The following is a 12854-nucleotide window of genomic DNA, read 5'->3' as shown; positions in this document are numbered from 1 at the left end:
ATATAAATATAAATATAAATATAAATATAAATATAAATATAAATATAAATATAAATATAAATATAAATATAAATATAAATATAAATATAAATATAAATATAAATATAAATATAAATATAAATATAAATATAAATATAAATATAAATATAAATATAAATATAAATATAAATATAAATATAAATATAAATATAAATATAAATATAAATATAAATATAAATATAAATATAAATATAAATATAAATATAAATATAAATATAAATATAAATATAAATATAAATATAAATATAAATATAAATATAAATATAAATATAAATATAAATATAAATATAAATATAAATATAATAAATATAAATATAAATATAAATATAAATATAAATATAAATATAAATATAAATATAAATATAAATATAAATATAAATATAAATATAAATATAAATATAAATATAAATATAAATATAAATATAAATATAAATATAAATATAAATATAAATATAAATATAAATATAAATATAAATATAAATATAAATATAAATATAAATATAAATATAAATATAAATATAAATATAAATATAAATATAAATATAAATATAAATATAAATATAAATATAAATATAAATATAAATATAAATAAATATAATATAAATATAAATATAAATATAAATATAAATATAAATATAAATATAAATATAAATATAAATATAAATATAAATATAAATATAAATATAAATATAAATATAAATATAAATATAAATATAAATATAAATATAAATATAAATATAAATATAAATATAAATATAAATATAAATATAAATATAAATATAAATATAAATATAAATATAAATATAAATATAAATATAAATATAAATATAAATATAAATATAAATATAAATATAAATATAAATATAAATATAAATATAAATATAAATATAAATATAAATATAAATATAAATATAAATATAAATATAAATATAAATATAAATATAAATATAAATATAAATATAAATATAAATATAAATATAAATATAAATATAAATATAAATATAAATATAAATATAAATATAAATATAAATATAAATATAAATATAAATATAAATATAAATATAAATATAAATATAAATATAAATATAAATATAAATATAAATATAAATATAAATATAAATATAAATATAAATATAATATAAATATAAATATAAATATAAATATAAATATAAATATAAATATAAATATAAATATAAATATAAATATAAATATAAATATAAATATAAATATAAATATAAATATAAATATAAATATAAATATAAATATAAATATAAATATAAATATAAATATAAATATAAATATAAATATAAATATAAATATAAATATAAATATAAATATAAATATAAATATAAATATAAATATAAATATAAATATAAATATAAATATAAATATAAATATAAATATAAATATAAATATAAATATAAATATAAATATAAATATAAATATAAATATAAATATAAATATAAATATAAATATAAATATAAATATAAATATAAATATAAATATAAATATAAATATAAATATAAATATAAATATAAATATAAATATAAATATAAATATAAATATAAATATAAATATAAATATAAATATAAATATAAATATAAATATAAATATAAATATAAATATAAATATAAATATAAATATAAATATAAATATAAATATAAATATAAATATAAATATAAATATAAATATAAATATAAATATAAATATAAATATAAATATAAATATAAATATAAATATAAATATAAATATAAATATAAATATAAATATAAATATAAATATAAATATAAATATAAATATAAATATAAATATAAATATAAATATAAATATAAATATAAATATAAATATAAATATAAATATAAATATAAATATAAATATAAATATAAATATAAATATAAATATAAATATAAATATAAATATAAATATAAATATAAATATAAATATAAATATAAATATAAATATAAATATAAATATAAATATAAATATAAATATAAATATAAATATAAATATAAATATAAATATAAATATAAATATAAATATAAATATAAATATAAATATAAATATAAATATAAATATAAATATAAATATAAATATAAATATAAATATAAATATAAATATAAATATAAATATAAATATAAATATAAATATAAATATAAATATAAATATAAATATAAATATAAATATAAATATAAATATAAATATAAATATAAATATAAATATAAATATAAATATAAATATAAATATAAATATAAATATAAATATAAATATAAATATAAATATAAATATAAATATAAATATAAATATAAATATAAATATAAATATAAATATAAATATAAATATAAATATAAATATAAATATAAATATAAATATAAATATAAATATAAATATAAATATAAATATAAATATAAATATAAATATAAATATAAATATAAATATAAATATAAATATAAATATAAATATAAATATAAATATAAATATAAATATAAATATAAATATAAATATAAATATAAATATAAATATAAATATAAATATAAATATAAATATAAATATAAATATAAATATAAATATAAATATAAATATAAATATAAATATAAATATAAATATAAATATAAATATAAATATAAATATAAATATAAATATAAATATAAATATAAATATAAATATAAATATAAATATAAATATAAATATAAATATAAATATAAATATAAATATAAATATAAATATAAATATAAATATAAATATAAATATAAATATAAATATAAATATAAATATAAATATAAATATAAATATAAATATAAATATAAATATAAATATAAATATAAATATAAATATAAATATAAATATAAATATAAATATAAATATAAATATAAATATAAATATAAATATAAATATAAATATAAATATAAATATAAAAATAAATATAACTTTAACAACGAAAAAGAACCTAATTTGGATAAATTGGTCTTGGATCATGTGATAAGGTCAAATGTTTATCAAATTATTCACCTACGAACGAATAAAATAATAATAGCCTGTTCCGCAGTAGTTTAATTTTTTAACTTACCCATATGATTTGAAATGGCATAAAGTGAAAAGTACATATTTGAATTGGCATTTGCACCATAGGGACCCATGTTTAATTCACGTTCTCCCGTTGGAAATTCGACAATATTGGACAGCTTGCTCCAACGTGTTTCCGAGAATCGTTTCAAATCTATGTAAAAAATCAATGGAAGAGATACACATGGCCGTCCTGCGTCGTATTTGTTTTGCATATCACTTACGTATTACAAGGTATTTGGGAAATCGCTGAATTGTAAATGATTTCGTGCATTTCCTCCGCGTTTGGCATTTCGAACATGTAGGCATCTCATCGCCATCCAAAACTTCCTCTCTTATAAACAAATCAAGACACGATTCTAGTTTACACCGTGATGAGGACGGCAATGGCACACTCAAATCCCAAAAGGGATCAAAAGTAACACTGGTATTACCACAGGTGGTGCATCGCAATGTACTTTTTAATTGGCCCACAAATAGATCACGTATGAGAGAGTTTTCAAGGCGGCTGTACCATTCCCATGTAAGTTCGGCCTTTTTATTGTCACTGAAATCGAAATGAAATATTTACCACATATAACTCTGTACTACAGGAAATTTTCGTGTCGTGTCATAAGCACCTTAAATTATCATCTATTTTTAGATGTTCACCTTTGACGCCGGTATTGAGAGCACAATGCAGTGAATCTAAAAAGAACCTCAGGAATTCTTGCGCATCTTGTTGATTATAGTCGCTGTACATGCGATGCTTAGCGGAAAAAGACCTTTTCAATTCCATAGGTGTAACACTATGAACATTGTTCGTCCACATTTCCTTTATTAATTTGGAAAACTCTGCAATTTAAAGCAATGAAATGTGTGTTTGTATGACCAAAATTTATATTCTTACCATATAATATTTGTTGATCTTTTGACGTCGGAGATTTAGTGGCATTGTAGTTTCTTAGGAATTTTGTTAATTCATTTGTGTGGCTAAGACACTGTATAACGGAGTTCATAAAACATGTGTTTCCGATGTTTTTCAGTCCACATAGACCTGGCCAAAATAAAAGAATATAGAATAAAAAAAAATAAATTATTACTCATTATATATGGCTATTTAGTTCATTTTATGAAATTTTTGATTGATTCGCACCCGCATCCGATCTGTAAACCATCCAATTGATTTTTATTTAAAATACTATTCTGTCATAAATTTAAAACAAATTGAATATTTCAAAATTGTTGGTATAAAATGTTGACTTTTTATTTGTCACAAAAGTCAATTAAACATTGGTGTACCCAGCAAAAAAATTATGAAGCTCTTCTAAAGGTACAACTTTAAAAGCACTTCCCAAAATGTCCACCCAAAGATGTTATCTTTTTCAACTACACAGGAAGTTCTTTTAATTCAATTTTTTTATACTCGCTTTTTCATATTTCAAATGGGTACTTTTAACTTTTTTTGTTTGAAATCGGTTAAAAACAGACTAAGAATTAATAAAATGGTACAAATTATTTAAATTTTGTCGAACAAAATGCTAAATCCATTTTAGAAAAATTGTGAATTTCTGAAAATGTTTGAGTTCAATCGTTTCAGAAAAGCGTTAGAATGCATTAAAAGTCATAAAAAATTCTAAAAATGATTTCTTTTTATTACTAAATTTTTTAATTCACATCCAAACACTGAATTCGGATCACACCTTAAGAAATGATGCAAATTCAGTGCAACGGCTGTCGAAATAGTGGACATCCCTCCTATGACAAGCCCATGTTAAATTCATCGCTTCTGCGCCAATTTTGCACCACTTCCAGATCCAAAAAGAACATTTTCAGTACTTTGTTGGCGACACTTTTTTGCTGGGGTAGCTAGCAATATTATCGTAAGGGGTAAAAGCTACAATGTGTGCTCATTGTGAAGATATCTCAAAAAGAGAAAAAATAAATTATTGTACATGAGAAGAAACCAAACTATTTAATTCAATTTTTTAAGCATAGTTTGTAGAAATACTGCATGGTATTTGGTAGGGGGAGATAACAAACCCATAAAATCCCTTTACACAGAAAAAAATATTACTAAAATATTTCCAATTAGAATGTGAATTTAAGCTAAAAACTTTTTCAAATTAACTTTTTAATCAAACTCCAACCATTACTTCAATGATCGCCAATTTTTAATTAAAAAATAATTGATTCAATTAGCTTTTTAATCAAACTCGGAAGATTGATTTTTATTAAATAATTAATTGTTTTTATTAAATAAGCAATTAAACTAATTTTTTTATTGAACCAATTGAAAAACTAATAATTTTTTTCAATTAAATAATTTGAATACAAATTGACTAGGTTTTGTGACAGATGTAGAGTCGTTGAAATTATAAGAATTCGATAACACAAAGCTGTTCATTTTGTTAACATGGCAAACATTCGGATAATCTAAAAAATTGTGACATATGATATAAGGTATGTCCATCAAATTCTGATAAGAAAAAATGCGTAAAACTCCCAGCAAAAAATACGTCAGCAGTAAAAGTTTAGTTGCGCTTTTTGGTAGACAATGAAGTAGGCAGTACCTCCACACTGCATGAATCGGTGGCAATAACGTAAACGAGTAATCAAACTAGTTTATGATCATTTGTTTTCGTTATTGCAACCAACTCATGCAGTATAGATACATGAAAGGTAGTGGTGTTTTCCTTCACGCCAACTAAATATGCTATACTCAAGATTATATATCACTTCCGGACAATATTTGTATTAAAATGAGCAATTATATCAACGCTATGTAGAAGCTGCTCTAAATCGGGACATCGCCCACAAAAATCAGTGCTGATTCGGTTGTTTTGTAAGCAGTTGTTTCTCTTTGTTTCTCTCCCTTACAATCCTGCTGAAATAGTGCTCCAGTTTTTGCTGGGTTCCTATCTCCTATAATGAGTCGAAGTCAACATTTCTTTTAACCCAGCAAAACCTCTCATAATCTTGGAGGTAACTTGGTTCAAAATTTGCTATTGGGTCCGCAAATTAGAAAAAAAGGGAAGGTGTTATTCGGGATATAGGCATCAGATGATAAAAAAGTAGTGTCTAGCGATGGACAATTCATTGATTGGTCAACACGTACACTGAGGTGGCAGCCGCTGGCCGATGGCTGGTATCCATCGGGTCAATCCGGTGCGTAGAACCCGCCGCCGTGGGATTGCCAACAAGCTGATGTACCAAGCGTATAACATGTAATGGATGAGATCACAACATTGATTGGTCAGTCTGCTACATTTGTATTTTGAAATTCATTCTCAAACATTTGAAAAAAATCCTGCATATTTAATTGCGCTTCCAATAATAGTAATATGAAATTTTATTTACTTTCGCCAGGGCATTTTCTATGAAGAAAGTACTTCTCTGCAGCATTAACCAAAGCGTATTGTAAACGTGGTCAATAAATATATGTGCTATGCTTATGAAAACCTGGTTTATGGTAAGCAAAATCATACAGTGATGGTTTGTCATTATTCCTAAGCAGGTAAGCAGTTTTCATCCAATTTCCGCTGGGATAGTTCGAATTTATAAAATTATCTCAAATTACCCATGAATCCACTAATCAACTTTTCATTGTGACCAAAATTGACTTATCGATCTTTGCTGTACGTTGAATCCCTCCAATCGGCGTTTAAAGTAAAAATAGTGCTTTGCCAAATATAAGAGGGTTATTTTTATTCCCTTTATATATCCATAATCATTCTTATCACAAATCAAATTAAAATAGTATCAAGCATCGCAGACGAAACCTTTAAACACCAATTTGTTGATAACACGCCAAAATTTCTTTATATAAAAATATCTATATACGTAGGAGTACATACCTTCAGTTTCTTCATCATTTGAAGATTTCTTAGTTTCATCGGTATTATTATGCGACGTCGAGGAAGATATAAGTGATGATCTTGAACTATCCCTATCCCAATAGCGTGATGACGTTGGGGAAGCTGGCGGAAGGGCACTACGCAATGATGACGTGCCTCGAACCTATTCAGACCATTTGATAAGATAAGACGAACAAAAAGAGCATTCATTAACACTATCAATTTTCAGAGGCAAAGACATTCAAATAAACAGAAATCACTATAGCGTATATAACTTTTGAAAACTATGTTAATAAAATCAGGTGTTGTTTTTTTATAGAGATATAAGTATATAAATGTATACACAAGTGTAAGTATGTATGTCATAGAAAAGAAAAATAAAAACAAAAGCAATACATATACCTATAGGAATATGTCAAAGAAATGGCACATTATATTTGGTAATACAGTGGGATTGCAGGGGGATTCAGGGAGCACGTAACGCAAATTAAAACATGGGCACATACACAAAATTAGCTAATTAGAAGATAAATATCAAAACATAATGCAAAACCTTTTTAAAATATAGAGGACAAAAACAAACGAAAAATAAAATTCATGCGAAAATAAGAATTATCGATCCAAGGATCAGAAATCACCGCCCACATACCCTTCACTATATTTTTTTCTGATTTTTCACCGGCTAAAGCATTATATAGTTTTCTATGAAATTAATAATTCTAAAAAAACAGGCGAAATCAAATACCTCAAAATTTTAAATTATATCTAAAATAAAAGCAACAACGTGGAGAAGTGTACGTTGTTGTCTTAGAAATTATGACAATGGTAGACAGATAGAGGATGATGATGATGATGATAATGCGGATGTGGATGTGGATGGGGATGGGAGAAGGGTGTTGAGGCATATGCCAGATGAGGCGTAATGGCTAATACAAATTTATATGTGCAGTTATTGTATAGTGTACCTATGTTCGAATATGATGACGCACTGTGGACACATGTAGCTTCATATTCACTAATAAATGGAAATAATTTCGGTGGAATATACATAAATGGGCGTGATAAAAGGGGTGATAAAAAATAGTCATACAAATTAAGAGGGTACTAAACGTTTGAGTTAAAAAAGATGAGTTGTTGTAACAGAACAGAAGTTGTGCTATACATGTTTTAGTGGGGCGATTATCGTGGATGGGAGAATCTTGTTAGATGTGCGATGCGCAATAGAAGAGCTAAATAAGACCGCGGTGCGTTTCACACATCACACAACTTCTCCTCGAATTAAATCGCTGCACATCTTATGTTTTGGAGATTTTTTGATGGCTACAGTTGAAGAAAGGAAACTTACACTGGTTTCATCCGTGGCCCCGCTAAGACCACCTGATATTGATGCCAATTTCTTTTTGCTTACATCGCCATCTGCCGAACTGGAGAGAACCGCAAATGTTGTGTCCTCTGCTTGAGCATAATGTTTACTGCCTTTCAGGGGTAAGCTACCAGTACTACTTGGAGTGCTACTACTCAATATGGAATGTCGATTAGCTGATGACATCGCCACCGAAGCATTGGGATAGATACTTGTAATCACCTTGCCGGCTGTGGTTCCCGTGCTGCGATAAGGAGTTCGTGTTAACGAACCACCTCCTGTATTTGGCAGTTTAAGATTACAGTTGTCCAAATCAGAGCTGTGGCGATGATTTTGCAGATTGCTTGTACTACCACTGCCGCTATGAGAACGCAATGTCACCGAACTAAGCGGTAACCGTTTTTGCTCGCTGTAACTATTGAATTTTTCAATAGACGCCCTGATGCTATTGGAATCGATAGATGTTTCCGTTCGCTTGTCCAGCGCTGCAGATGCGGAATTGATGCCACTTCCTAGTGACCCATTGGAATATTTATAGTTATTGACTTTTTCAAATATCATATTATTTGTAGACGTGCATGAAGCAGCCGTGGAAGAACCATGGCTACTGCTGGAACAAATTATGGTGGATTTGGGTCTTATGCGAGTTCTAGATGAGGACGAGACACTGCTACCACTGTGCTGCTGACTAAGACAACACCGTTGTTCGCATAAGGCTTTACGATCACTTGCCATTGAACCTGTTGTTAATGCCTGCTGGGGCTCATCACTGTCGATGAATTTAATGTCGTCTTGATCCAATGACGTTTGCATATTGTTATTGCCGCTATTCGCCGCAATGTTATTCAAACTATTATTGCTACCGTTGTTATTATTACCTTTATTCTGGGGAGGCTGTTGCTGGTTTATGGAGCTTGTTGCCGCAACTGGGGCCACCGATGCTGCATTGGCAGTACTCTTATGGACCAGAGGCTTAATCTGGTTACGACTATTTATTTTATTTGTTGTTGATGCATACGTTGTACTATTTGCCGTTGCATAGGTCGAGTTGAGTTTTTTCACCGCTGTTGGGGCAGACGAAACAATGGTGGAACCCGACGACGAAGACAAACCCTTAAATTGTGGCCCACTATAGTTGATGGCTGTTGCAACCCCTGCGGTTGTACCCAAATGTGCCCCCGTACCGGTACGTCGCATCCCATTTGATGTGGCAGCTAGAGCTGCTGACTTTCGTTGCTAAAGTGTTATAGGAGCAATCAATAAATGCATCAAAATCTTTTCATGCCACAAATTTCACCCCAAATTATTGTTAAATAGTCGAGCAAAAAGAACTAAAATATAACTAATTACGGTGCTCTGAAACACCGTCAATAAATGCCAAAAAATGTGGTTGAATGAATACTGAAATAGTTTAGTTGGAAAATAATACTAAAAGTATGTCTAATACAATGACTGATTTGCCAAAGAAAAAGAACTGTAGAAAATATGAAACTTCCAAACTGTTGTATAGTAATCGATGCCTTGGACTATAACTTTACACAGCCTACAAAAGTACACGTTAACGTTTCATACGAAGAAGACAAACGTTACATTGTAGGGCGAGAGCAGCAAATGTGGTATACCTATTTGTTTTTTGATAGCCAAATTTTTTGTTTTTCTCCGACGAGGCTAAGATTTTACCACATTCATTTTACTAGTGTTAGCCATCCACGCAACTATGAGCGAAAAATAAGAAACCCATTATTTCGGATATATTTGCGAATTTATTAAAATCCACATTAAGCCCGAATTCGTAAAATGTGCAGGTAATGTGGTACACCATAATGTAGATTTTTATGTAAACAAAAATAAATGCAATATATGTATCGCAATTGCATACATTTTATGCCTATTTAGTACTCGTCAGTTATTTACATCCGAAAATTAATAAATTGAAAATATACCTTCACACAAAAAGAAATGATTAAGAACCACAAAAAAAAAAAAACAAACATTCGGGAACGGGTAAATGTGAATCATTTCAACTGGCACAATGAAAGAGTTGCAAAAATCAAACTGATCTTTGATTGCTTCATTCTCTGACAGCCACAATCTATTCAGCTTGGTTTAGTTATTCGTATGTTGTTAGATAGGGAAATAAGCTCCCAGCAAAAAAATTTGGAAGTACTTCCAAAGGCACAACTTTAAAAGCACTTCCAGAAGATGCACTCCCAATGATGTTCTTTATTTTAACTACCCAGGAAGTTCTTTTATTTCGATTTTTTATAACTTGGTTTTTTCATACTTTTAATGGATAATTTTAACTTTTTTTGTTTCAAATAGGTTAACAACAGAGTAGGTTAGGTTAGGTTATGTGGCAGCCCGATGTATCAGGCTCACTTAGACTATTCAGTCCATTGTGATACCACAGTGGTGAACTTCTCTCTTATCACTGAGTGCTGCCCGATTCCATGTTAAACTCAATGACAAGGGACCTCCTTTTTATAGCCGAGTCCGAACGGCGTTCCACATTCTAGTGAAACCACTTAGAGAAGCTTTGAAACCCTAAGAAATGTCACCAGCATTACTGAGGTGGGATAATCCACCGCTTAAAAATTATAAAAAATTATAAAAATTATTTATTTGGCAAAATATCAAAGAATTTTTTAATTTACATCCAAAACATTGAATTCGGATCACATCTAAATAAGTGATGCAAATTCAGTGCAACGGATGTTGAAATGGAGGACTTCCGTCCTATGACAAGCCCATGTTAAATTCATCACTTCTGCGTCAATTTTGCACCACTTCCGGATCCAGGAAGAACATTTTCTGTACTTTTTTGGCGACGCTTTTTTTGCTGGGCTACTATACCACATTTACCAACCTGTACCACATTTGCTGCACTCACCCTTTATGATTACATACAAACCGTCCCTTTATGACTATTATAAAGCTGGCGAAGTACAATCGCCGTTTATTCGATTTTTTTTAATTATCGTTTAATGCTATTAAAGCGGATTTTGAGTTTTTTTCTAGTGTCAAAATTCTATAAATCAGTCTATAACATGAGAAGTTGGCTAAACCACTTTGGACTTCGGCAATCAATCAATTTTCATTGCAATGAAATTAAATCTACATAAATACTTCATATGATATACAATTTTTGGTTAAAATAACTATAAGAAGAAATACGATCGATTTTTTCCGAAATTAATAAATTTTAAAAATATATATTCTTTTTGCAAAAACTTTGTGTTCCAAAATATGGACGAAGCAAAAGTTAAAAATGTTTGTGGCCTGAAATGGTTCGATGCCTTATCGAATTTCATATGCTTACCGAGTTATTATTGTTGTGTGTTGTGCTGCTGCCGCTGGGAAATGAACGTCGATTATCAACGACTGCTGGCAACAGCGATGATTTCTTGGAATGTTTATAACTGTCTTTTGGGGCCACAAGGGTGTGGGCCAATTCACACTCTTCCTTAAGGAAATTCTGATCTTTGAATGCGGATGTTAGGAAAAAATTTCGATTGGCCTCCCTCACCGGATTGGAAGGTGTTAGTTTTGTTGATGTCGCTTTTGTCTTACAGACGAATTGTTGATTTTTGTTTAGTGCTGCATTCACTTCGTTAACGGAATGTTTTATGTTGCTGTGCTGCTTTAGTGCCGCTGATGCATTTAATGGAATGGATTTTATTGCATACTTTGTTGGTTGCTTTTGTAATATTAGTGCTGTTGATTGTTGATTGGTCGCTACAATATCGGGATCACATTTTTGCTTAAGTATTGGAAATTTTTGAAAATTATTTCTCGATTTTTTAATGTCTATCATTATTTATTAAAAAGAGTCAAATTTTGTATTTTATTTTTTCTTTTGTCTTAGTGTATTCCTTTGCTTGGCATTTATATGAGTTTCTTCGGTTCGAAGCACACTTATTTTTAAATAGCCTTTTTTTGTCTTTAACAAGAGGGGTGTTATTGTGGTCTAGCATTTGAAGACCTCTGTCACTTATACTTAACGATTAAATGTCCGTAAAGTTACGATTAGCTTTTGATTAGATATAAGAATAACTATTATCTCTATCATTTACATTTTGAAACTTTTCCCACTTATGCACATACATATATATTGAAATCACACTATCCATTGTTTTTTCTTTATTATTATTATTATTATTTTAGTGGAACGGTTATTAACTGACTGGTTTAATTTGTTAAACGGAAGTTTTGATGGACCTGCAAGAGATTAGCTGGAAGGAAGGAAGATTGTGTTAAAGTATAATGAGATGATATTTAAGGAACAAGGAGGGTAGATGATGAGATATGAGAAGGTAATGATACGATTTATAATTTACCATGATAGCAAGGTAGTGTACATCTCATCAATATATCAACAACTTGTCAACGCTTCAAATATATCCTACCTATATCAAACCTACTGTAACTAACATATACTTCCCCTCTATTTTTCTATATTTCTGCAAGGCAAACAAGAATTCAAAATTTATTTCATTTATGGGAAAAAAGAAACTGTACAAAGCCATTTCTCTAAATATTACCTCCCATGTGCCATA

At 26.9% G+C, this 12854-nt stretch overlaps 1 protein-coding gene across 1 annotated transcript in view; it reads right to left on the bottom strand.

Annotated features, from left to right (window-relative positions):
* Positions 1-12480, bottom strand: part of LOC142227998 (ubiquitin carboxyl-terminal hydrolase Usp2-like) — a gene marked incomplete in the record, with an annotated part of 13036 nt that extends 556 nt beyond the window's left edge. The window contains 7 exon segments of the mRNA XM_075298269.1: positions 3104-3253; positions 3324-3646; positions 3720-3933; positions 3989-4135; positions 6936-7098; positions 8281-9534; positions 11618-12480. Of these exon segments, the coding sequence (XP_075154384.1) occupies positions 3104-3253; positions 3324-3646; positions 3720-3933; positions 3989-4135; positions 6936-7098; positions 8281-9534; positions 11618-12112 (2746 nt within the window).
* Positions 12481-12854: the final 374 nt, after the last annotated feature.

Source organism: Haematobia irritans, chromosome 3 (assembly GCF_050003625.1).
Source record: "Haematobia irritans isolate KBUSLIRL chromosome 3, ASM5000362v1, whole genome shotgun sequence".
In the NCBI taxonomy this organism is placed as follows: domain Eukaryota; kingdom Metazoa; phylum Arthropoda; class Insecta; order Diptera; family Muscidae; genus Haematobia; species Haematobia irritans.
Note: the sequence above shows the minus strand (reverse complement) of the source record. Positions and strands in the feature narration are given on the sequence as shown.